This window comes from Lagenorhynchus albirostris, chromosome 2, assembly GCF_949774975.1.
Source record: "Lagenorhynchus albirostris chromosome 2, mLagAlb1.1, whole genome shotgun sequence".
Lineage (NCBI taxonomy): Eukaryota > Metazoa > Chordata > Mammalia > Artiodactyla > Delphinidae > Lagenorhynchus > Lagenorhynchus albirostris.
The window spans coordinates 72984926-73012541 of NC_083096.1; the positions used below are offsets into that span (position 1 = coordinate 72984926).

The window sequence follows — 27616 nt, forward strand, 5'->3', positions numbered from 1 at the left end:
CGGAAACAAAGCTGAGCAGAGGGAGAGGGGGCAAAAGAAGGTTGGGAGCAGACAGCAAAGCCTTCCAGCACCCTTGCCACCTCCCCAGGCCCCACAGAACTTCAACCATCCCCTCAACAGACTGCGGCTTCTTGGACAGCAAGCTCAGCACCCAGCTGGGCCGAAGACCTGGCCAGGTCCCTGCCCAAGGGTCAGAGCTGAAACCCCCTTTGTGACAGCTGTGCCATCTCTGGGCAGTTCCTAAGTCTGCGTCCTGAGCCTGTTCCTGTGGACCTCACCTTCCTCAGCTCCTGCCCTGGGCAATGCAGCACTGAACACTTGGGCTTTGCCCCAGCACCTCCAACACCTTCTAGGGCCATTAGGAGCCACTTCTGACCAAGGCCTTCACCTCCCGCCCCCACCAACCCCGCCCCTTGGCTGTTACTGCCATGCCAATTTGAGCCAAGTTATCATTCCTTATTCCTCCTTCCCTCTCCCTCATCCCTGTCTTCTCTTTCCTGTTTATTTGTCAGAACTTGAGGTTATTACCTCAGGAAGCCCTCCCAAATAAAGTCTATCCATTTTCTAACTTGTATTTCTCTTGGTAACCAAGAAATTCTAACCACCAAATAATAATGTCATCTTTAGTAGGAGTAAAAAGTGGCTTTTAAAAAATGGCTTAGGGCTTCCCTGGTGGCGCAATGGTTGAGAGTCCGCCTGTCGATGCAGGGGACACGGGTTCGTGCCCCGGTCCGGGAAGATCCCACATGCCGTGGAGCGGCTGGGCCCGTGAGCCATGGCCGCTGAGCCTGTGCATCGGAGCCTGTGCTCCGCAACGGGAGAGGCCACGACAGTGAGGCCCGCGTACTGCAAAAAAAAAAAAAAAAGGCTTAATACTACCTCCAGAGAACCAAAGGAGGTGGGAGGCAAGAGGAAGCTGAAAGATATCTGGCTTAACTATCCGTTCCCAGAAGACACCAGGACAACCCCTGACCACCACGCCTTGCCTCCCAACCCAAAGCACTTCCAGCTCCATCATGATGCAGCCCCTAAAATGAGAAAGTTGAACTGCTGAATCCCAGGAGTGTGGCAACTCAGGAGGGCAGGGCTGCATCTATAGCGTACTGAATACAGAAACAGCACTTGACGCCATGGGACCTCAGACTTTGGGGCCCTGCTGAGCCTACCTCACCACCTCACTTCACTATGACACCCCAGAGGGGCGACCTCAGCCCTCAGTGCCTCTGTGGATGGTGGGAGTGGTGGTGCGGGCTAATGCTCCTTGCTGAAGGCTGGCTGGATGCACTGACTTGGACAACTACAGCCCAAGTGTCCCTGTGGGATGCAGGAGCCCTGTCTGGCTCCAACCTGAAGTAGGTCAGATTTCAGATAAGCGGGTGGTTTTCCTGTAAGTGATGAAACCCTCCTCTGTACTTAATGAGAAACAGACTCCTCAAGTTACCCCAGCCGACAAGAGCAGAAGCATGGTGAGATTCCTCACTTCTTCTAGACTCCAAGTCCCCACCACACACTTCTTCAAACTGCCCCTCTGGCCTTAGCCTTCCTGTCACCAGGACTGTCAAACACCAATTCCTCCTAGTGTTTTCCCCATTCAGAACCTGCAACGACTAGAGTCAGGCATCTTTGTCCAGCTAACACTGCTCTGCCTAGCATCTAGGGCTTTTCTTCTTGCAGGAGTTTAACAGTCCCTTCCTGCAGGAAGCCACGGCAGTGAAGCCCTACTGGAGTCCCAGTATCCTCAGCAACAGGTTTCAGTAGTGTCTACAGTAGGATTTGCATGCTGCTTTGTGAATGATACCCGGTATCTTCCATCTCTACTTGAACCTTGCATCGAGGGGGAATCATGCCACCTATCTTGTGGCTCCTGGGCACCACAGTGCCCTACAGCTAACTCAAGTCACAGACCCTGCCACCTCCCTTTCCCATCCATCCACCCACCCAACCTGCCCCTCCCTCTCAAGCAAAAAGCTAGGAGTCCAGAAATCTCCAAGATCTATCTAGCCCCCAAGCTCTATGCAAAGCTTCCAAACCAGCCCAGGTCGATGACAACCAGTATAAATCTGACTCATCTTGAGGGACAGGCATTTCACCACTTTTTCATGTCCAACAACTCTTTCATGTCACAGAAACAATCTCCTTGACTTCCCCCAGTCTTCAGAGATACCCGAGATCAGCAACACTTTCCATATTTGGGATCACAGGCCCCTGTCCCATACAAAATTGTTGGTACAATTCCTAGAGTCTTCAATGGCCATGACCCCAGTTTAGATGGTGAGTACTCAGAAAAGATGCAAAGTAATCATAAGGCAGCTCACGATAGTTTGGAGGTTGCTTTACACAAAGTAAATATTGAGATCCAGAGACAGGATAACAAATGAGAAGGGTCCAAAAAAAAGAGACCTCACTTAAAAGTAGGAAAGGGTCAGGGCAGGCAGTATCTGTCAGACTGAATGTTTTATTTCAACAGACATCCCTGGTTTAAAAAAAAAAAAAAAAAAAAGATGGAGGGGTTCAACATTTCATCACACCCAACAGAGAGCAAAACTCCCATCCAAGAACTCAGAACCCCTTCTGAGGCATCACTTGAGTCTCTGCTAGCTCCAAGACAGAAAGGAGCTGAATTTTCTAACTTTTGTTAAGAAAAATCTATCAAATATGTTCATTCTCGCAGAGGCGAGGGCTGGGTCCTCAGGGAAGGAGATCCTGGGCTTGGAACAGCTGGGGTCCCAGAGACGAAGCTGGGGGCCCGGCCAGCTGGGCAGCAGGAGATCCAGGGGGCAGTCAGGTCCAGAGCCCTAGAATCCATATTTGGCTTGGGTCTGCCGGCGGCTGAGCTTGTTCTCCGACCAGGTGTTCTTCAGTTCCAGCTCCCGCTCCTTAGCCTATGCGAGGAAGAAGGGGCAGGGGAGAGTCACACTAAGGTTCTGAGAAATATTTTTCTTTTGCCTCTGTGCACCTCCCAATTTAAAGTCTTTCTCCCGGGCTTCCCTGGTGGCGCAGTGGTTGAGAATCTTCCTGCTAATCCAGGGGACACAGGTTCGAGCCCTGGTCTGGGAGGATCCCACATGCCGCGGAGCAACTAGGCCCATGAGCCACAACTACTGAGCCTGCGCGTCTGAAGCCTGTGCTCTGCAACAAGAGAGGCCGCAATAGTGAGAGGCCCACACACCGCGATGAAGAGTGGCCCCCGCTTGCCACAACTAGAGAAAGCCCTCGCAAAGAAACGAAGACCCAACACAGCAAAAATAAATTAAAAAAAAAATTAATAAACTCCTACCCCCGACATCTTTTTTTAACTTATTTCATTTAATAATATTGGTATGTATATTTAGAATAGTGTTACATAAAATATTTTAAAAAATAAAAAATAGAGCCTTTCTCCCATCAAAACAATTAGGTGGAAAAAGCAAATCCCCTGAAAGATTTAATTTTCCCTTATTCAAGCAGAAGGGGAAGACCCTGAGAAAGCAAAGAAAAACCATCTCTTTGGGGAGCTAATAGGGTTTAAGCAGAATAAAGACTCAAGAATCCTGGTCCTTCATCAGCTAGAATTAAAACTGAGGTGCTCAAGTGGGAAATGGACAAATGAGAAACTGAATCTGGCATCTGAAAGAAAGACAACTGGCTACCTTGGATACCTAACTAGCCAAGTGGGAGAGGACAGCCTCAAAGACTTGGACAGGTCAAAACAGGACACCAACCAAGAATACCTGAGTCTGGAGCCACAGTTTGCCGTTGTGTTGAATACAGTGTATATGGTACCCCAGAAATTCACACCACTTTCAAGTATAAACTGAAGCTGTGAAAAATTGACTGGAAGGAACTAGAATTAATGCTTTCTCCTTCTGACTGCAACAACTCCTGGCTCTACATTGCATTCTGGGAAGGTACAAGCGCCACCCTAGAAATGGGGCTCCTCAACCCCACTCCCGCAAGCTAGCTGATACCTGCTCATTTCCCCTGGAATGGGGTGGGGTGCTAAGGGTTTGGGTTTAAAAAAAGACCCTGCAGGGGAGCAGCTAGCAAAAACAAATAATTAAAAAATAAATTTAAAACAATTTTGAAAGACCCTACCCTCAAATTCTTTCCCTACAAACAATAAGACAGGGTAAGGGTACAAAGGAGTCTCTGAAAAGGAATGTGAAAATATGATAAGAACAACGAAAGCAAGTTTTGCCACAGAAATCACCAACCAGCATATACACTCCCCAGGGAAATGGCCAGGAAAGAGTCTTATTCCTGTCTGTACCCTTGACAGCATTTAGTACAGTAGGTCTCGAAAAGATATTCAGTGATTCAGTGAATATTTGAAAGCTGCCAGGTCCTATCAAATAAATACCAAGACATATTCTAATTCCAGAAGATATTCTGGATTATCTGTAATTTTGAATTATTTGCACTGATGTTTCCTGCCACAGAAATGGAGAACATAAATAAAACCAACTTCCTCACGAGGTGGATGTTTTGCTAAAAGTTGGTGAACCAATTTTTCTTTAAAGTTTTTTTTTAATTTTTAAAATTTATTTATTGGCTGCATTGGGTTTTCATTGCGGTGGGCGGGCTTCTCACTGCAGTGGCTTCTCTTGTTGCTGAGTGCGGGCTCTAGGCGCACGGGCTTCGGTAGTTGTGGCATGTGGGCTCAGAAGTTGTGGCTCGCGGGCTCTAGAGTGCAGGCTCAGTAGTTGTGGCGCACGGGCTTAGTTGCTCCGCAGCATGTGGGATCTTCCCAGACCAGGGCTCGAACCCGTGTCCCCTGCATTGGCAGGTGGATTCTTAACCACTGCACAACCAGGTAAGTCCCTAAAGTTTTTAAAATTATCAGATAAACTTGCTATTTGAAAGAACCCTGTGATAAACCATTTCACTCCCCTCTTACCTTTATGCTTTGAATATCTGAATTTTCACTTACAGAGTTTATTCCAAGCACCTGTACTTGAGTCTTATCTAAAGTGAGACTGATGCAGAGTAGGAGAATTCTGAAGGACACATCCCCACCTAGTGGCCATATGGAGAACTGGGGAGGGTGCCTGCTGGAAGCTTCTTAGCCTAGATCTCAGCCTTCAAATCCCCAGGTTTACAGGGATCCTGCCTAGCAGGCCAGGGCCCTCAGCCCTCTCACCTGATGAATCAGATACGTGATCTGGTGTTTCCGCCGCTGCTGGCCTGTTGGCTGCTCACCTTTCTTCTGCAAGGGAAGAAAACAATCATTAACCCACTGAAAGAAAAGTGGAACTTTCTCACGTGCCCCAATGAGGCAAGGTTGGGCATTAAGAAACCAACTATACACAGCCCAAATCCTAGGGGGAAAAAGTCAGCTTGGAGCTGTTTTTATGTCTGTATACTTACAGTTATTTTTATTAAAGCCATTATGCAAAACTCCCAAGCTCAGACTACTTGCCTAAAATAGCCAGCTAACACCCCCATTAGACTGGAAATCCTATGGGGTCAGGACTGTCTACTACATGTCTTTGGTAAGTAACCCCACCCCGCCCCCAGCACCAAGCATGGTGTTCTGCCCACAGTGGGCACTTGATACCAGCTTTACTGCCTGCAGTCAGTCTAAAACAGCTGAAGTGCCAGGGTCCAGGAGACCTTCCTCCCTCCTTTCCTCCTGCCCTCCAGACTCTCTCACCACCCACTCTGCCCATCTCCCCTTTAGGCCCTCTTCATCTCCGTTCACCTCTCCCCAGTCAGGCCAGATGTCTAGCCTATCTCCTACCTACTGCTTACCAAGCTCTCTCCCATCAATCACCTCTGGCTGAAACCCCAGTCCCTCATTCTAGTAACTGCCAACAAACAACTTCCCTGGAATTAGATTTTCGCCATCACCCCACCTCTCTCCAGTCTTCCAGCCTCCACCCGTAACTGCACTGAACCCCTAACCAAACTTTGATGCAAATGATTTACTGTCAAAGTCTATATTGGTCTGGGCTTTCATTCTGCGGTTTTTCTGTCCTCTGCCAGTCTTGTCTCAGACTAGAAGCTTCCTAATCAGCCCCACCCAACTCCCAAAACTCCTCTCTGGAGTCTCCTCAGCACTTATGTAATCAATTTGCACCATAATCATTTACACTCAAGTGTCCTTAAATCTCTTTTTCTCAACTACACTGTAAACCCCTCAAGGACAGGAACTGTATCTTTCCTTTTTTTTCAATCTGGCTCAATACAATGAGATGATGGAAAAAAACCTTAGACCTGGGAAAACAGCAAACTCCAATTCCTTGATGCTATTTAATATCATTTAATATGACAGTTAAAGATGACAAACATAAAACATCCAGCTCCATTCCTGGCCCACAGTGAGCACTGACAACAGTAGCTATTACTATGTGATGATGCTTCTCGACCCACAGTTAGTAGAGCATGCTCTCCTAAGTGGTTTTTCCAGTAAACAATGATGGATCTATGCTGATCTAACCACAATCCTTTGCTCTGTCCTGTATGGCCGCCAACATTCAGTTAAAACAAATGGCTGGGGCTCAGATGGCCATCTGTGGCCACAGAACAAAGCAAAGAAAATGGATAGAGAAGGGAATAAAATGCCCGACCTTGGCCTTACTGGTGCTCGGCTAGAATCCAGGGTTCCCCACATTTTCCCCCCTGTGGCAGGCTCATAAATGTCCACATTTGCTGTACTCAGCTACTAGGTGAAGAGATGTTCATCATACTGACTGAAGAAAACTAGCAGAGAGAAGGTAGGAGTGTGGTGTGGGAAATGTGAGGCATAAAGCATCTGAAAAGACTACAGCTGGCTACAATAAATAATGGAAAGAAAGGAGAGAGAAGGACATGTACACTCAGCACCTAGGACCCCAGGGCTTCTGAGGCTCTGCTGTGCCCACACCTCACAGATATCTGTGCCAGGTCCCAACTTAACAGAATGGAGAGAGGGATATGACTGCAGAGAGAAGGAAGAGCAGCTATGGATCCCGTCCAGCCAGGGAAGGAGCCACACATATCAGAGATCTTCCCAACTGCAGGTTAGGAAAGTGTTTCAACCATCCAATCTCAGTAACCAGACTCCACCACCCAGATGGAGAGCAAAGTGCTGCAAATTCTGAAAGGCGGGAGCTCTATCTGGGAGGCTTGGTGTACACTCCAGTACCAAGGGGAACAGGTGTTTGCTAAAGGTGCTGGGACAGTAACAATGGGGTTTGGGGGTCAGATTTTGCTTTGGCCACCCACTAGACCTTTCCCACTTACTTTGCTGAATGACTTCATGGTTTTCTCTTCTGTCAATGACTTGGTCATCCACTGCTGGGCCCCACTGAGCTGGTCATCACCTTTGATCTCCACAAAGTTGATCTCCTCCCTCCCTCGGTTCCTTTTGCCCTGCAGCCGCTTAAACTGGAAAAGGGGGAAAAAATTCAGGAGTGGGGGGTCTGGGTAGGGGGTCAGGAGATGTCACCAAGGATCCAGAGTTTATGGAATGGTTTTGGGCCTCCCCAATTCCATTGCACCCTTAATTCTCTCTATGCAGTATGTCCTTTCACTGTGCCACCTACCAAGTGGCCTTGAAGCCAGGTGAAAGGCTACTTCTCAGAGGTTCTCCTGGCCTCAGGGAAAGGAAGGGCAAAATGTATTCCCAAACATAAGTGAGTGCAGAGAATCACTGATATGAATTTGTATTCAAATTATTTATAAATTGTATCTGCCTAAAAGGACTGCATACTATTTTCAAATTAAGGGTACAAAAAAAAAATTTTAGGATTTCTCTTCTAAAAATTGGTTCTTTTAACATGTCTGTTCCTTCGCATTGGTTCAGTATCACCAAATCAGCAGACCGCACAACAGACCAGACATGAGAGAAGGAGAACGTAGAGATGGGGAGAGAGGAAGCCTCAAAAAAAGACCTGGCAAATTTTCTAGGAGACAGCTACTCTTTCCTCCTCAAAAAAAAAAAAACAAAAAAACATCACACCACAAGTCACCAGGAGATATGCCTAGAAGGAGTGTGAGCAAAGGGGAATTAAATTCAATAACACTCGGAAACCTGCAATGAAACCCAGGTTGTGGTCTGAGCATTAGCAAGGCCTCCTGGGGTCACTCTACCCATAAGAAGCTGACTTTTGCCACTGGATGAGCTCTCTGCTGCCTCCTAGGCTTAAAACAAAAAGGGCCTAACTACTGAACTTGTCAAGGAGGATATACACAGGGAGGTGGATGAACACAGTATTAACCACAGGCAGAAGTTTGCAAAGGGATGCACATCTTTCTGTGAAAAGGTGAGAAGAAAATTATTTTTATAAGAACTTGCATGCAAAGAGGTAGAATCCCCAATTTCTCCAACCCACTCCTAATAGGCTGTGACCTCCCTACAGATGGAATACTTTTATCTCCTGAACATGACCAGATGGCCGCAGGACATGGGGTTTTCATCTTCCCTTGTGCTGAGTTGGGGAAAAGCTCAGCAGCAGGGAACACAGTGATGTGAAACACAGGGTTATTTACTGTGGCTGCCGTTCCCTCCCCAAATCCACTCGCCTTGTCTCCGTTAGTATGAATGAACCCAACACTTCGGCTAGGCACATTACCACCCAGCGAAAAGACTCCATTTCCTTGTAACTAGATATGGCCATGTGACCAGGTTCTAGGCAGTAAGACAGAAGGGGAAGTGTTCTTAGGAACTTTCAGGAAGTCTCCTAAAAGGGGAGGTGACTTTCTTTCTCCACTCTGCTGCCTGGTATGCAGTAATGATGGCAGTGGACTTAGCTACATTCTTAATTTTTTTTTTTTTTTTTTTTGCGGTACGCGGGCCTCTCACTGCTGTGGCCTCTCCCGTTGCGGAGCACAGGCTCCGGACACACAGGCTCAGCGGCCATGGCTCACGGGCCTAGCCTCTCCGCGGCATGTGGGATCCTCCCGGACCGGGGCACGAACCCGTGTCCCCTGCATCGGCAGGCGGACTCCCAATCACGGCGCCACCCGGGAAGCCCCATTCTTATTCTTATCACTAACCCTAAGAATAAAGGCCACAACCTAGGGATGGGCAAAGTAATGATCAGAAGGGGACTGGACCCCTGACAGCTTTGTGGAGCTGCCATACCAGCCTTCGCCTGCCTACCTCTAGCCTTCTTTTATGAAGAAAAAAGTTAACTTCCCTTACATAAGCCAGTATTACTTGAAGTTTCTCAATTATATGTTGCCAAACCTAATCCTAAGTGAATGTAGTTTAAAAAAAAAAGAAAGAATTTCCTTTAGCTTCAGATTTGAAACCTGGTGACCAGGGGTTAAAGATGGTCACTTGTGCTTTGTTAACTTACTGCTTCGTCATCGATGAAGGAGGCATCTGGGGCAATTTCCTGTGGGGGGACCAGAGTTGGGTCCTGTGCGGGATAGTAGCCACCACTGTAATAATCCTGCAGTCAAGGAGGGAAAAAAACACACCAACTGAGGGCACAGTGGAGAGGGGACAAAGAAAACCCTCATCAAAGAGGCAGTGGTGACACCCACACCCACACTACAGACCCTCAAATGGACCAGTAAAAGCACAGATCCTAAGGACCTACCCTATAACTCAAGAACCAGACTTTCTTGTCATCGGCACCATCCAGACGGATATTTTTTAGGGAAGAGAGGTAAGAAATAAAGACGTTCTCTCTGGCTTCAATTTACCCCCTGCTCCCCTGGCCACTTCCCAAGAGTGGTTCCCACTCCTGACCTCTACTGCGCCTCAGCCCTGCTCCTGCTCGTGAGACCCCAGCAGAATCCAGTGTGAGCAGAGGTGAGAGGTGTGAGGCATGCCATTCATGCTCCTCGTCCTATCTAGCACCCTGGACACAGGAGATCACCTGTAACAGGCAGGGAGGTTGCAGATCTCGGATAAAAATCAACCCCTACAAGGGTGGTATGGAATTTACAAAGCTGGGAACAAACCAGGTCTGCATTACCAGATTTTTAGTTCAGGAATTGATGATTTCCCTTTAGAGGTGAGCTGTCCAGATGTTGTTATGGACCCTAGAGGAAGAGGGGTGAAGGCAAGGGCAAGGGCCCTACTGTGGCCGAGTCAGGCAGCCACAGGGCTGAGAAACTGTTTCCTCCCTGCCTGCACATTTTCCTAATTCTTCCACCTTTGCCCAGAACTCCAAGAAATGCTCCTCTAAAAACATTCACTTTATAGTGAGCTATAACGGTTTAATTCTGAATAAAAATAATACATAAAAACCCAGAGTAATTAATTTTCATTAAAAGTATTGATAATAACATACATTTAAATTGCAGGGCCCCCTAGTGTATTTAAAGTGCTTTAATTTGCACAGATTACCTCAATACTGTTCGTAACTGCATACAGAATTCCAACTGATACTCATTTGCTGGATGTAAACTAGTGGTTTCTTAAGATTTTTTTTTTCTTTTCTCCTGCTAAAGAGATCAAAACACTCATGTTCCTCCTTCCTTCTAACAACCTTGAGGGGAGATGCATTGTCCCTGATCAGCCTACAGGATACAACAAGGTTTAACGGCAAATAGTTCTCAAGGTCTTTGATCAGAACAGAGTGCCTTCAAAGCCCACTGCCTAGACTGTAGATAAGATTAACACTGACCATTCAGAGAATCACAGTGGCTGAAGAAGACTGAAGTCTTGAAACCATCGCATGCTGGCAGGAAAACTTCCTACAGCTGCCCAGCCACAGGACCGGCCAGAGGCCTCTGTTCCACCTCCACCACTGCCGTGAGTCCCCGAACTCCTGGGAGCCCTCTCCATCTCAGGAAGCTCTGACCACTGGAAAAGTCTTTCTTAAACCTATTTACAACCTGGCCTCATATATTCTCACTCTCTGAGGCCACATAGAACAATTTAAACAGCTCTTCCAAATAACATTTGAATAAAAACTTATCATAACCATTTACTGAGCATTTGCTATGTTCCAGGCAGCACGCTAAACCAATGTAATTCTACCTAACAACCCTGAAGTTGCTAGTATTCTTCCCATTTTAGAGCTGAGAAATCTGAGACTCAGAGAGGCAGTTAAGTAATAGACTCACATAGTTTGAGATTCAAACTCCAAACCACCCTCAAACCCCATTCTCTATCTCTGCCCAAACTATGGTCCTCCAGCATCTTCTTTCCAGGGACTTGCCTCAGTCCCTTCAACTTCCTGTGACTCAGTCGAGGCCTCTCACCATTCTCCTTATTCCCTTTTGCATTCGACTCTCCAGATTCCCTCCTGTCCTCCACAGTCCCTCCTCTCCCTTGCAGTCCTCAGCACTCCCCGCCTCCAGAACTCTTCTTGGACTCACTGCTGTCTAGGAGTCTATGCCACAGTTCACTTATCCTCCTCACCCACATCTGCAGAAGCTACCTGGGATCTCTAAGACTAGAGATTGCTCCTCTTCCACTTTCTCCCTATACCTTTCATCAGCTCCTACAATGACATTTTGTTTTCAGAATAAAAGGGTCAATTATGTGTTTCGACCTATCAGACTACAAGACTTAGCATAAAGGTAGTATGTTTTGAGGCCTGACAGGTACAGGAAAACCAAGGCACCAGAAGATTCATTAATTCAGCCAAAGTGATGCCACAGAGGCCGTATCACTGGCTCAAAGCTCTCCCTGACGGCCGTACTCCAACATTCCCTGGCCTGCCCTCCATGCCTCTTACCCACCTGATAGTAAGCACCAGCGGCATTGGCATCGCCATACGTGGAAAACTGATTGTAGCTGTAGTCATCCCCAGGCTTAGGCATCCAAGGGGCCCCACTTGAGCCTGCTGCCATCTTGAACTCTAAGGGGGCATTGGCTGCATCGTCCTGGAAGGCCGGCTCTGGTTCCGTGCCTGGAGGCAACTCTTCAGGGACAGTGGGAATGGGGTAAGGGTATGGCTCAACTCCAGGCGGCTCGGCCTTCTCAGGGAGGGAGAAAAAGTTCTCAGGGGCTACTTCCTCATCACTATCGTCCTCTTCCTGCGTGATCTGCTTCGTCACCTGCAGGGCAGCACTCTTGGCAGCAGCCTTGATAGCAGAGGGCGATGGAGTGGTGGTTGTGGTGCCCACAACAGGGGCGAGAGAAGAGGGCTTGGTCTTAGAAGCTTGTCTGGAGGGCTTAGTGTCAGAGGAGCCATCCGAGGGTTTCCGGGAGAAGGCATGGGGCAGGAGCAACCTGTTAGTCTCTTTCACAGTCAGGTTTTTAGGTTGGGGAAGCAAGGCGGACAAACCAGTCCCCTCACTGGATCCCTGGTGAGCCCAGGTTTGGGTAAGGAGGGAAGAAAGATGACAAGTGAGATGTTATGATACATACTACTGACATTAAGAACAAGCATTACAGATATGTGCTCTAGCCTAAAATCTTACCAGCCCTGTTTCCGTCTAACCTCGGACCACTAACGTCATCCAAACTGGACTTGACTCCTCCTACCTCAGGCCATTCTGCTGTCCGCTTCTCCCAAGGTAAGATGTCATCCCTGTTTTCCTCATCCATCTCAACCCAGCCCCACTTCCCTCTGCCACAAAGCCTTCCCTGACTCTGATTTTTTTGCAAATATGATCAATACATTTGGCAAATACATCATCCCTCTTTGCAAAAAGCCCAGGGCTCTCTCCAGCTGATCACTGAACCTCTATGTCCTAACGGTTCCTCTTAACATGGGACTACTCCCTGCTTCCTTTGGATTGCCACTCAAAGTCAAGAGCGAGCCTATGTCCAAAAAAGATATTCATACATACCGCCAGAAGTTCCCTCCCCGACCCAAGAAAAGCCCTACAGATGGGGTATATTCAGCTTGCTTACGCCAGAGTCATGCATTTAACTTATCAATTTGTAAGCTAATTGGCTCAGCCTATCCAGTGTTCCTCAGCCCAACCAGAGTTGCTATTATTCATAAGAATCTCTGGGATTCTGCTTTCCATGTGCTACAGGTCCAGCTTGGCCTAACTGCAGGGCTGAGGGAGGTGTCAGTCTGAAAAAGGAGAATGGAACAAGGTCATTGTGTCACCGTCCTGGAGTACCCATCTACCTCAGCTCTCTCAGCCAAGAAATGCCCAGAATGAGTAAAATAAGACTTCTGAGTCAAGCAGGCCAGGCAGAACTGTTCATCCAGAAAATGGGCTCTTCTCCCTGCTGTCTGTGTTCACAGATTTGGGTCATTTCAGCCTGGTAGACCCCAGAGGCTCAGGTTCATAAAAAGCAGACTGAGGTGGCAGGTGGAGCACATCCTCAGGCTACCTTCAAAGTATCTGACTTCTCAGATACATCTGGGATCATGGCTACATCCCTGGGCAGTGCTGGGTCCATACTCTGCCTTAATAGCTCAGAGTTTCTCTATGCACTCATCTCTTCCTACCATCTGGAAGACTGCTTTTTACTCCTGGGGTGCCTTCTGAGCCAGTGTCCTCTCATCTCTTCAGTTGCCAGTCCACGTCCTCCAGGAAGCCATTCTGATAACAGAGAACAACTGGCTTCATTCAGTCTCAGCAAGTCAGTATCTTCCATGATTCCTCCTCCATCACCCACTACAAATATGGACACAACATCACTCTCACTAGTTATCTTTCTAACTTTCACATGACTTTGTCCTTCTAACACCTCCCAGCCATGGAAGTGACACCTTAACAGAGTCAGGGGAAGGAGCAACTTCAGCATCATATACCTAAATCATGAGACAGCAACCTTATAAAGGCAGAACTGTTTTTGTTTTTTTAGCTGTTTTGGGTCTTCGTTGCTGCACGCCGGCTTTCTCTACTTGCGACAAACAGGGGCTACTCTTCGTTGTGGTGCACAGGTTTCTCATTGCGGTGGCTTCTCTTGTTGCGGAGCACGGGCTCTAGGCGCGCAGGCCTCAGTAGTTGTGGCTCACAGGCCCCAGGAGTTGTGGCTCTCAGGCCCCAGGAGTTGTGGCTCACAGGCCCTAGAGTGCAGGCTCAGTAGTTGCGGTGCACGGGCTTAGCTGCTCCGCGGCATGTGGGATCTTCCGGGACCAGGGATCGAACCCGTGTCCCCTGCACTGGCAGGCAGATTCTTAACCACTACACCGCCCCCAGGGAAGTCTCAAGGCAGAACTGCTTTTGCTCTTCCTGAGGCATATAATCAACATGAGGTCAGAGAGTGTATAAATCACCGAGTGTGGAGCTGAACAGGAAGAAACTTCTGGGAGCCAGAATAAAGGCACGGGGACAAGGGGAAACAGGAAACAGCAGCAAGATCATCTCCCGACACTGTCTGGTTAAGGACTTCTGGTCTTGATGACAGAGCAGCAGCCAAATGCAGCAGGTAAGAGCTTGGACTCTACAGTCAGACTGCCTCAGTCTGAACCCCAGCTCTGTCCCCACTAGTTGTCTGACCTCGGGCAAGTTCCTTAAGCTCTCGTTTTCCTTGTATGTAACACGGGGATGATAATAACGCTATGACTTAGGCACTATTAGGAGGATTAAATCAGTTAAACACTGGTACAGCACTTAGTGCCTGGTAAGTGCTATTTAAGTGTTTCTTTTCCAGGTTAAAAATGAGACAGGGAGAAGATGGATAATTTTAAAGTTCAGATGTTCCATAACAACATTTTGACCAATCCATTTACTCTACCGTTCCTAAATAATCCTTTTACCTGAAATGTAATGAATCAAATTGAGTTCCAATTCATCTCCCTACCACGCCTGTCCTCTAGGAGAGACGCCAGTGCGCTGAAGCCAGGGAACAGCCAGGAGAGGGTAGAGAAGCACGAGGTCTGATGTTATCAGGAAAACAAAACTACACCCAAACAGGCAGTCGTCCAATACTTGCATTTGCTCTACGCCTGACCTGGAAATTTCCCATCTTTCAGGAAGCAATATGGGAAGAGAAGAAATGGCTTCTATTACATCACAAAGCTTACCTGAAGGACAGTTTTCTTCTTTGTGGGTTCATCTTCCTCGGAATCTGACTAAGAGAAAAAGAAATGGAATAAGGCCTCACTGTTTAAGGACAGTGGAGAAGCACCCACATTAAATGAAGCACAAATAAAGGACTGGACAACAGGGGCCATCATCCTGTCCGAGCCCCTCCTCTGTAAGCGAGATGCACCCCCCAGAACCAGCCAAAAAGCAGAGCTTCCTTCCTGCTCTCAAACGGCTTCAGAAAACAAGGTATGCGTTGACCACCCCTGGTTACTCATTCCCATACCTCCAGACCTGTTGCACAGCCTTCTTAGCATCCATTTCTAGTCCTTTAAATTAAGACTACTTCCTCCCATTCAGTCTTTGGTGGAAAGAAAAAGCTACACCCATTCTTCTTCCTATAAATCTGTCCACTAGAAGATGAATGGGATTTGGCCCACAATCTCACCCAATCTCAGTTTCACTTCTAAAACCACTTATATAGACTACATAACCACAGGGCTGGGGAACTCCAGTGGGATTAAGTGGTATGTTAACTACTCTTCTATGAGGTATTAAAGGTCAAAGCCATTGGAGAAATCCATTCCCTCTCGAAGTATGATCTATTGTCTGCCAGACAGAGTTGTTTGTGTCCAGGAAGAAGGCAAGCAAATGATGACTGTGCGAATTTGGAGCAAGAAGGGAGCTCATCTGTGTTACTCCTCTGACTCATCAGGATTGTTTCTAATACAAGCTCTCACACTAAAAATGTCTAAACTTTTAGCTCAATACCAGTTCCTCAGCATCTCCAACTATCAGAAAGATGCAAGGCATATGAAGTGCAAGCTTTCACATTTTATTTTAAAAAATTAATATCCAAACTGAGAACCTTAAAAGTTTTCCATTTGTTCTTAGCACCTTGGTTTGGGGCATCTGTAAACAAAGGTGATTAGGCAAGAATCTAAGATCCTATTCATCTCCAAGATTCTAAAGAACTCAAATCCTCTGCCTGTCTTTCTCAACTGACCCTCATATCTCACAAGTTCCTTTTGGGGTTTTTTTGGGGGGGGGGTTTGTTTTTTTATATTTTATTTTTATTTATTTTTTTTTTTGGCCACACCGCATGGCATGCGGGATCTTAGTTTCCCCACCAGGGATCGAACCTACGCCCTCTGCAGTGGAAGCACAGAGTCTTAACCACTGGACCGCAGGGAAGTCCACAGGTTCCTTTTTGGATTTGTGTGCTACAAGGACTTTTTGATCATCATTACTCAGAACCTACTGTATGCAAGACACTGTGCCAGGCACCGTAGACAGAGTTTCCCAGCTGGTGTCCTATGGCTGGGTTATAGGTACTATGATGATACTGACCCACTCAGCCCACAGGGCATCAGGCAGGGCTTGGAGCAGGTAGAGTCCTGGCCCACTGGTTTCCAGAGGCACAGCCTGTACCACTTCCCCCACTGTGCTTCAAAGATTTTCTTGTGTGCCATGACATGAAAAAAGTCCCTGCCCTCAAGAAACTTACAGTCCAGTTAAGAAGAATGACAAGTACCCAAATAACTGTAATAAAGGCAGTAAAAAGATAAGGGCATCAAGTGTGGTTCCAACATCCCCTCAAAGAATTGGCTGATCCTCCATTTGTGCTTTCTTTCACGTAAGTCCCCCACCTTATTACTCCCTCTCCCCTACCTGAGTCACTGACACCTCTCACTCTCCTGTCAGTCTGCACTCTGTACTTCCTGACTCGAAACTCCTGAAGTCTTTCTGAAGAAGCTCACCTTGCTCTTTTTCACTCTGTGTCCCTAAGTTATTCATTTGTCTGGGGTGGCATGCTAACAATGATTCATTTGTGCTTGCTGTGTAAATGTTACATTTTTCACGTGCGTATTCTTCCCTTTACTCTGACAGCCAAGGCCCTATCTTACAGTTCGATATTACCTCAAAGTAGTCAGTACACAATGATTTTAATTACTAACTGCTGCCAATTGTAGTATTAAAAAAACCTGTTAAGAGAAATCTGTCTTAGACTTCCCTGGTGGCACAATGGTTAAGAGTCTGCCTGCCAATGCAAGGGACATGGGTTCGAGCCCTGGTCCAGGAAGATCCCACATGCCGCAGAGCAACTAAACGCGTGCACCACAACTACTGAGCCTGCGCTCTACAGCCCGCAAGCCACAACTACTGAGCCCGTGTGCCACAACTACTGAAGCTCACGCACCTAGAGACCATGCTCCTCAACAAAGAGAAGCCACCGCAATGAGAAGCCCACGCACCGCAACGAAGAGTAGCTCCCACTCGCCACAACTAGAGAAAGCCCGTGTGCAGCAATGAAGACCCAACACAGCCAAAGACAAATAAACAAAACAGGGCTTCCCTGGTGGCGCAGCGGTTGAGAGTCCGCCTGCCGATGCAGGGGACACAGGTTTGTGCCCTGGTCTGGGAAGATCCCACATGCCGCGGAGCGGCTGGGCCCGTGAGCCATGGCCACTGAGCCTGCGCGTCCAGAGCCTGTGCTCCGCAACGGGAAAGGCCACAGCAGTGAGAGGCCCGCGTACCACACACACAAAAAATAATTAATTAAATAATAATAATAAACAAAATAAATAAATATATATTTTTTAAAAAAAGAGAAATCTGTCTTAGTACTTAAATATGGGGGTAAGAGAAAGGGCAGTAAAGGACAGGACAGTCATTTGCTGAGTAGCTACTATGTGGCAGGCAATTTATTCACAAGTTTTTATTCAATCCTGAATAAAATTTCAAGGTAGGCATTATTATCTCAACTTTACAGGTAAGGAAAATAAGGCTCAGAGAGGTTAAATAATTGCTAGTACACGGCAGAACCGGGATCTGAATCAGTTTAGGCTCCCATGCTTTTGCAGCAACACCTGTCACGTTTTTGCAGCTGAGCTGTGCGTGTCCAGACCTGAGATCCACACTGATCAGATCCCACATGAAACAGCCGAGAGCACAAGGCACAACATCAGAAATACAGGTTTATAGCTAGTGGGAAGCAGCCACATGGCACAGGGATATCGGCTCGGTGCTTTGTGACCGCCTGGAGGGGTGGGATAGGGAGGGTGGGAGGGAGGGAGACCAAGAGGCAAGAGATATGGGAACATATGTATATGTATAACTGATTCACTTTGTTATAAAGCAGAAAGTAACACACCATTGTAAAGCAATTATAGCCCAATAAAGATGTTAAAAAAAAAAAAAGAAATACAGGTTTGAATCTCAGCTTTGCCACTCATTGGCTGGGAGGATCCCCAAAGAGCCATTTAACCCCCCAAGCCTCAGTTAGCAATAATACTTATCCATGTCACAACATTGTTCTAAAGACTGCATGAGCTACTATCCATGAAAATGTATATAAACTAAAATTCTTAACAGAGTTCAAGGATTACTATTCTCTCTGGTCTGCCAAGATGTCAAACACAACCGAAGAATAAGGCTTAAGCCCCAAACACCCAAGCATTTCTGACCTTTTCTCTCTGTTCCAAACTCCCACTGCCTCAGGGGCTACTGACCATTTCCCTTGTCTTCTGACCGTGAAGACTTTTCTCCTTTCCAGCAGACCACACAGAGCCACCTCACTATGGGGTATACAAGGTTTTCATGAAGTCCCCAGGCACATTTAAACTTTAACATCTAAGGCAATACGTCCAATGGAAACAATCTGAAAATAAAATTTTATCAAGTTTAAGATGATTACGTTTATAAAATTGTACAAGCATACTTTTATTTTTCAGATCCTGTGACAAACAGAAAGTGGCTACTTTGAAAGTGTAGGCAAACTGTCCCACGGCTAATAGAACTGAAGGCCAGATCAGCTGTGGGAAGAAAATTCAATTTTTCCTTAAATGTCAGATTGTTTCCATTACACTGTCAACCTAAGTTGTTTTATTTTTTCCAACCTAAGTTTAAAAGCACGTGTGCGCACACACGCACACGCACACACACACACACAAACTGTACAAAGACTTTAGGAACACCTTATTAATTCTGGATTTAGAGAACTGCTATGGCTACTCACAATCATCCTTCTTTGAACGTTTTGTACTAACCTAATGAACTCCATTATAAACCATCTCAAGACGGGCACAAAATATGACAGACTCCCTAAAACAGAACACTAAGACCCTCAAAAACATGCGCTGAGCCCCTAAACACTTCTTAAGTCATGACTATTCATCTTTGAGCGAGGGGTAGAAATAAATCTTTACCTCTTAAAGCTGGCAAACAGGACTCCGAGACATTCAGTAATCTACCCAGGGCCACAGAGGAAGTCCAGGGCCATTGGGAGGGTGAGGAAATAGAATGAGAACCACCTCTTGCCCCCTGAACTAACTTTAGCCAACTAAAGAGGTTGGAAACACAGGACTCACTGGTTCACTATGAAAAGAGGCCTAGATGCCACTCAAAATACTTCTGGGCATGTGGGGGCCTGAATGAAAACTAACAGGAAGCGAAAGGAAAGCTCAGCAAGGAATTATCCAAATACCTCAAACAAAAAAATAAACTTCAGTTCAGAGTACCGAAAAGGAGGAGATAAATAAGCCAAAAGCTAAGAGATGTGCCACATATCCTCCAGTCACAGGGTAGGGGTTGGAGTCGGGGGGATACAGCTGTCTTGGAGCAGTTAAAAGGAAAATTAATTCAGCTTCTATCAGGAACCAGCTAGAAGCAATGGGCTTAGCCTAAATACAGTATTTAACTAAGACACAAGAACTTCCTTGATGGTGAGAGGCACATGAGTATACTGGGGTTTTCCCCCTTATCATGGTAAAACATATATAACATAAAATTTATCATTTTAACCATTTGTAAATGTACAGTTCAGTGGCAGTAAGTACATTCACAATATTGTATAACCATCACCACTATTTCCAGAGCTTTTTCATCATCCCAAATAGAAACTCTGTACCTACTGAACAATAATTCCTTATTGCCCAGCCCCCAGTAACCTCTACTCTACTTTCTATCTCTGGATTTGCCTACTCTAGGTACCTCATATAAATGGAATCATACAATAGGTGTCCTTCTGTGTCCAGCTTATTTTACTTAGCATGATGTCTGCAAAGTCCATCCATGTTGTAGCATGTACTAGATTGCATTCCTTTTTTAGGCTGAATAATATTCCATTGCATGTATATACCACACTTTTGTTTATCCACTCATCTGTCGATAAGTTGGGCTGTTCCCACCTTTTGGCTACTGGCTACTGTGAGTAGTGCTGCTGTGAACACTGGCATACAAGTATCTGTGTGAGTCCGTTTTCAATTCTTTTCACCTAGGAGTGAAAACGCTGGATCACATGCTAATTCTAATAAACTTTTTGAGGACCTGCCAAACTGTTTTCCACAGGAGTATATTAAATGGAGGCTGTGGAGTCAATTCCTAGAGAATGCTAAAGACCAGCAAATGGTGATCTGAGTGGGTCTGTTTCATTAGACCCAGAAAGAAGGGTGATGCTAGAGATACGGGAGCACCCAGGGCTGGAAGAAGTACACTGGGCCAGAACAGGCATTCCCGGGTTTTAGAGACACAAACCGGTTGTGTCTCTTAAGAAGAAAGTATTGTATTTCTTCTTGGCCTCATTAGAGCCTGAGCCTCAATGGCCACCACTGTCCTCTCTGTTCCAGCTGCCAAGAGTGACAAGACACACACACCCAGAGACTGCTGAGCAAGAACGGAAACAGACATTTTCCATTAAGCCAGGCCCAGTGGGATCTGCTAATCTATCAGAGCCTCATTCCCCGTGGCAGCCTCCCTCTTATCTTTCCAGGCTCTGGTTCTGACAGACTCCCTCTCCAAAAAAGCAATCACTAGTTGCCAGGGCCAGGAGCCAAGAAGAAAATCAGGGCCCAAGCACAGCCTCTCCTACCCCCAGGCTCCAAACTCTAATCACTTCTACACTCCTCTCTGCTATTATCCCAATTAGCTAGATTCATCAACTTCTCTACCCTTTGGTCTCAAATATGTTCTTACATCTGCCCTTCAGTTAGGACATCATTTTCTCTCCCACTTTTGCACTGCTCATCGTATCACTTTCATAGTTCCGGTTGCTCAAGGTGGTTCTATCTTTTTGGTAGGCACTATGATAGAAAGGAACAGAACACACCCTGGGTACAAATACGACTTCTGCTACTCCCAAACTGTGTGATTTTAGCTCTGCTCTCTAAATTCCTATCTCCTCACCTGTAAACTAGGGGTAACACTTAGCTTACAGAGTCGCTCAAGTGCCCAGCACCGTGTCGGACACTATGCAAGTGCCCCACAGGTGTTAGGGCGCTCCTCCTTCCCTTTCTATCTAGGGCTAAATCTTAGCTAAATCCACCGCAGTCTACTCTTATATTACTTGGCTAACAGAAATGAGCAAAATTAGTGAACTTGCAATCTCACAGCTTCAAATCTTCCACTACCTGGGTAAACAATCTAAAAGGACGGGTAATACTGATCCAGATAACCCTAAAATTTCTATTTGTGTTGTAATGCACACTATATGACAGAAAACTCTTAGAGCAAACTTATTCTTCTAATTTTGTTTTTTTGGTATCCTAATTTTAGAAGTCTGCATCCCCTAAGCCCGCAAAATCAACAATAAACCACTGTTCAGAAAAAGAACAGTAAGAAGGGAAAAGGAAAGGATGGTTCTCCATTTTATGGGTCATTCCTAATTCCTCACAGAAGTCAAAAGCTGACTGAATTTGATTTTGCAGTGCACCTGGAGAGAGAAATTTGGTACCACCCTGTCCCCGGACTGCAGCTGACTGATGAGCTCACCCAAACCAATCATATCCTCTCCCCTGGAAAACCAGAACTGGGACTGAGATTGTAGGTCAATCTGAGCCAATCACTAAAAGGAAGAAACTAAAAACCAAGGAGGTATGGGTGGCCATCTTTCACCTGCAACAAAAGTTGAGAAGTGGAAACTGGTCTGCAGACAAGGAAGAATGAAGCAAATGTGCAGAGAAGCTGTGTGGGTCTCCGACAGATCTCCAATTCCTGATTCCAGGCCCTTTCCAAGGTACCTCAGTATACTTATGACGCATTTCCATTTAAGCCAGCTAGGAGCGGTTTCTGATACTTGTAACCAATTAAATCTAATCCCCAATCTGCTCAGCCTCTGTATTCCCTAAATGCACCACTACCCTCCCAGCTGCCTGAGCCAAAAGGCAAGGGATCAGCCGGGAATCCTCTCCTTCACCCATGACACCCAATCAATTCCCTAGTCTTAAAACGTCTACCTCAGAAAAAGACCTGGAGCCTCCAGCTCTCTCCAGCCCCCGCTACTCCCTTATCCAGGCCGCCATCATCTTTCACACTCTCTGCCAGTCTTGCTCCCTCCAGATCTTTCAGCACCCTGCGATCAGAGAATTCCTGCTCAGACTTCAAGGGCTCTTCACTACCCTAGAATTATGTACAAAGGCCTTGGCATGGTTTCCAAGGCCCATTATCATCTAGCCTCAGCCTCTTTCTCTCTAGCTTCATCTCTCATCACTGCCCCGCCCACCCATGCGCTCCAGCCATGGTGCCTTACAAAAGGTTCCCCCAAAGCATTTTCATTCTCTCACCTCTGGGCTTTTGTACATTCTGTTCCCCTGCCTGATGTTCTCCTCTCCATCGCCCCTTTCTCTGGCTACCTTCTGCTCATCTGTCTTATCTCTGAAGTTTAGACATCGACTCCTCCTGGAAGCCTCCCCAACCTGTGAACTGGGTTAGTGCCCCAGAGGAGTGCTCCCATGGCACCAGCTCTATCATGGTTCTTCTCTGACTTGACCTAAAATCTATTTCCTTGTCTGTCTCCCCCACATTGACCATAAACTCCTTTTGTGACAGGATCTATCATGTTCACTACTGTACTCTTAGCTCCTGGCACAGAGAAGCGGCTCAATACTGAACGAACAAATGAATGAAAATTCAGAGTAATTATTTCTACTTCAGCACCAAACCCTAAAGGGAAATTATTTAAGGAAACCTAATTCATTCACTCAAATGTTTACTGAGAGTCCAATAAGCACAAGACACAGAGCTTGGAACCACAGGGCCTTAGAACCACAACTATTTCAAAGGCGAAAGTCACCCTCACCTAATCACCTTGGAACTCTCTTAGGCTACACTTCCCAGGAACTATATGTTCAGAAAACAAAAATACTAACTTGAACAGAACAAAAATGGGAAACTGAACCAGCTAAGGGCTAGGATTTGACTTTATTTTAATTATCCACATCAGAATTCACCTCAGGAATTTAGTAAATTATACTCACAAAGGAGGGACAGTTAGAAGTCCTCAGAGTTTTCTGCCACTTCAGCCAGCCTAAATGGAAGATTCTACAGCCTCTACCAGCACTTTTTTTTTTTTTTTTTTTTTGCGGTACGCAAGCCTCTCACCGTTGTGGCCTCTGTGGTTGCGGAGCACAGGCTCCGGACGCGCAGGCTCAGTGGCCATGGCTCACGGGCCCAACCGCCCCGCAGCATCTTCCCTGAACGGGGCACGAACCTGTGTCCCCTGCATCGGCAGGCGGACTCTCAACCACTGCGCCACCAGGGAAGCCCCCAGCAACTTTTCTTAATGCTACCTTTGCAGACCTAAAAATGAGCCTTTCCACCGTCACTGTGGAGGGTGGAGGGAGGCAGGTTTAAAGTGCCATCTTCCACCAGATGTAACAATTAGGCTGCGAGAAAAGTTGGTGGGAAAATTGTGAAAAGAAAACACCCCAAACAACAAACCTATTTTCCTCTGTCCTACTCAGGGACTTTCCTTTGTTCCAGGTTAAATCAAGACCAAACTAAGTTTCAGTGGAGCAATACAAGCCTTTCTGGGAAACTAAACTTAGAAATGACAAACTCAGGTGAGAAAGAAGGGGGAAACGATATGGAAAAAAGTTTGGAACAGGGCCTCTCTGGTGGCGCAGTGGTTGAGAGTCCACCTGCCGATGCAGGGGACATGGGTTCGTGCCCCGGTCCGGGAAGATCCCACATGCCGCGGAGCGGCTGGGCCCGTGAGCCATGGCCGCTGAGCCTGTGCGTCCGGAGCCGGTGCTCTGCAACGGGAGAGGCCACAACAGTGAGAGGCCCGTGTACAGAAAGAAGAAAAAAAAAAAAAGTTTGTAACAAGGTAGTAAAGGAGATTCTGGAAACTCCTTCTATAAAGAATCCATATTCATTTGAGTCCATTCACTCAAAATATTTAGGTAGTATTTAGCTTGTGCCAGGCACTGTTTTAACCACCAGGGATATGGCAGCGAATAAAATAAACAATAAGCCTATCTTCATGGAGCTTGTATACAAGCAAAAGGAGAAAGGCAAATAAAATATACAGTATGCTATACGGTGGTATAGTATTTTAGATGTCAGTGCTACAGAGAAAAATAAAAGAAGTGGGGTGGGGAGGAGCATGTGACAGGAAGTTGCAATTTAAATAGGTCGGCTAGGAAGTCCTCACCGAGAACGTGTCTTTTAAGCCAAGATTTGAAAGAGGTGAGGAAAAGAACATTAATACATGGGGGGGGGCGGTGGGGGGAGAGAAATAGCCTCCAGGCAGAGTCTGAAAAAAAGAAAGGGCAAGAATCAGCTTCTCTCAGAGGGTTACCAAAGGTGAGCCAGGGATTGACCCAATTAACCTTTTAGAAGAGAGAGAATGGAAAGAACTCCAAATAACTGTAAAGTATTACCTGCCCCTAGGCTGTCTCCTTTATCCCCCAAAGTGCTCACCCCAGAAAAGGCCTTCAATTTTTCTGATACAACATTCAGAAAACGACAAGAGCTTGGTTGCCTCTCTAGGACCCAAATGTCCTAATTCACCTAGGCTTGAGAAATACCTAAACCGTGAAACTGAGGCACAGGCCTGGAGTTCAGATAAACCCTTAATCTTCACTCTGCCCTTTGCCAGGTAAGATCATGCATACTGGACACCTGTTTCTCATCTGTAAAAATTAGAATGTTATCTCCCAGAGTTCTGTAACAATTGAAGGAAAGGGCCAGTGCCTGGTAAACGATCTGTACTAAACACATACTCAATTTCTTCCCTAACTCCCCTCAAACACAGAATCCAGGATTCCTATCCTTTTCGTTCCGAAGCCTGATGCTTTTAAGTTCAGAGGCAAAGGAAAAGGTTAGTCCTGAATGTTCAGCAAGGGCTCAGGAATCCTGTCTCCTGTTACCTAAGGTGCCAGATTTTATGCTGTTCCCAGTATAAGACAGAAAGAGGGGGAAAAAAAAAAAACTGGGCTGCGGTGAAGATGCAACAAGGCGGAGTGGAACCAAGTGTCCCTAGGCCTGGGCCTGTCAGTGCCAGGTGATGGTATATGGCCCTTCTGCAGGCGAATCCAGCTTGAAGAAACCCGCATGGACAAATACCCTAACTCCCCAAAGCCGACAAACTTCAGCTCAATTCATCGCACTGTACCAGGAATCCAGCGCTCCGGAATCAACGGATGCATTTACAGGAGAGAGTCTCGCAATCTCCACAAGTCCCTCCTACAGCTGAGCCCATGCCCAAACCCAATGCGCAGTTTGGGGGTGCCCTCCTCAGATACTCACATCCCCCTTATGCAGCTCTGGCGCCGCAATCTTCACCGGCTCTGTCCTCTTCTTTGGCTTGGGAAGCCCCAGGGGGGGCCCGGCCCCGCCGATATGGGGGGGCAGACTGAGGCCAGGGCCTCTGGGCGAGGGCAGCCCCAATCCCAGCCCCTCCCCAATTCCCGCCGCTTCAGCCGGGCTCACGCCTGGAGGTGGAGGGAAGCCTCCCAGACCGAAAGGCAAGGAGGGAGGAGGCTGGAGCCGGGGGTCTCCGGTGGGTGTGGGCAGCAACAACGGCGGGGGAAAGGCTGGGGCCAGCATCTGGGGGGACGGAGGCAGCAAGGCCGGACCCTTGGGCGCGGGAAGAGAAGCGAACAAGCCCCCTAAAGTGGGCCCAGGTGTAGGGGCTGCCGTCTCCTCCTCCTCCTCCGCCTCCGGCTCAGCCTCATCCGGCTCACTCTCATCGCTGCTGGCGTAAGCAACCAGCGACATGGCGCCTCCCGCCTTTGGGGCGCCCTTGCCGGCAGACGAGGCCTACTTGACACCGGGGATGTCCGGAGGCCTAGTGGGCCCCGCTAGTTAGCGGGGCGGTGAACCAAAAAGCCCGCCTTCTCCGTACTCTAGGGGTAGCCCCGGTAGAGGCCCATGCCCACAGTTGATTTCCACCGAATAAGCCTTCCCTCTCCACTTAGGCTCCTAGTCCCGGGCAACTACACACAGCTAATGGCCGCCGAGTCACTCCACCTCCTCCTCGTCTCACCAATATACGAACTACAACTCCCAGAAAACACTTTGGCCACAGCACCATTCTCCGCCGCAGGGAGCTCAGCGCAAGGCACGGCGGGAGTTGGAGTCCGAGGAAGGATTAAGGGGTGCGGAGAAAGACAGGAGGTAAACCCGCCTCTGACACGAGGACTCCTGGGATGAGTAGTTTTTTTGGTCTCCTGACAATTCCTAGGTAACTACAAGCCCCATCGGTCACCGCGGTAGTCACGGAGACGGATAGGAGAGCATTTCGGTACTTGAAGTTCCCTAAAACAGCTGCCTGGGCGCTAAGATTTATGGGAGACGTAGTGCTCTTAGAAACTGCAAGTGAGGCTGGGAATGAGAGGGAGTCTGGGAAGGTGACGGATTGAGGGAAAATAGCTTAAAGGGAAAGAGGTCTGTAAATGAATTGATGAAGCTTCCGAAGCCACTGAAACCCCTAGTTGGAATAAAACACCCCAAGAAGAGCCAGGGCCCGAGACACCTGTACGGAATTGGGCTGCGAGCCAGAAAGAAGCAAGACTTCAGGCCTAATTAAAAACATCTCAGAGCTGAAATAAATGTGACGTAAGAGGGAGTAAGTGATCTCCCTCGCCTTGACCAAGGTGCATATCCAGGAGCACACCTAGCCCTTCCAGCCTGGGTCCTAACCTCTCTCTGCAGTGAGACTGAAAGATGGGCAGGGCCCTGGAAGGCAGAACCTGGTACTTGAGGTTAATCCTTTCCCCTCAGCCCAGTGGGATAAGGGGGCCAGCTACATCTGATACCCCTTCACAGATCTGAGGCATCATCTGAGTCCATCTCTATGTGCATATGTCCTTTGTATCTGTGTGTCCGTGCTTGGTATTCGTGTGACTTTGTGTGTGACCTTGTTAATCGGTCTCTGTGAGTGCCTCTTATATCCATCCATGTTTGTGTGTCCTTTTCCAGCGCACACATGTCTGCCCGTGATTCTGCAGCTGTCCTTCCCTGTCCGCCTGTAATTTTGTGTCCTTTTCTTTATATTCATCTTTGCCCCTTCCTGTCTGCCTGTGAGTGGGTGCCCTCTACTTGTCAACTCTGTACATGTCCTATATATGCCAAACCACCTCTGTGTGGGCTCTATCTCCCTATTCCCAGAGCAGAAGGCTCTACTGAGCTCAGCCCATAAAGACTGTTGAGGTTTGGGGAGGAGGCTAAAAAGGAAGATGGAAAGGATGACAAGGGGGGCGATGATGATGGCAACAACAGAGAGGGACAGTGAAAGCCCAAGCATGAATTCTCTGTCAGACAGGCCTGCTATGGCCCCCTCCTCCCCACCTTCTCCATGTGTCTAAATCTCACCCTACCTTCACCAACAAACTCATATGCTGCCTTCTCCGTCTGTTTGCTTAAATCTGTTTGCTCCCTGCTCTGGATGCCCAGAGCATTTTTTCTGCCCACCAATTCTTAAACTTTATTGTGCCTAAGATCACTGGGAAAACTTCTTAAAAATGCAAACTTCTGAATTCCAGCCTAAGAGATTCCTCTTCAGTAAGTGTGGGGTGGGGCCCAGAAGTCT

The 27616-nt window shown here is 47.3% G+C and overlaps 1 protein-coding gene across 1 annotated transcript; it reads right to left on the bottom strand.

Annotated features, from left to right (window-relative positions):
* Positions 1-2439: 2439 nt before the first annotated feature.
* PRCC (proline rich mitotic checkpoint control factor) lies at positions 2440-26066 on the bottom strand. Its single transcript, XM_060135934.1, has 7 exons — positions 25333-26066; positions 14805-14852; positions 11608-12174; positions 9264-9359; positions 7204-7347; positions 5120-5185; positions 2440-2882 (listed from the first exon to the last, which is right to left on the bottom strand). The coding sequence occupies exons 1-7, from the start codon at positions 25801-25803 to the stop codon at positions 2796-2798; spliced, it is 1479 nt and encodes a 492-aa protein (XP_059991917.1). The 5' UTR covers positions 25804-26066; the 3' UTR covers positions 2440-2795.
* Between the last annotated feature and the right edge of the window lie 1550 nt (positions 26067-27616).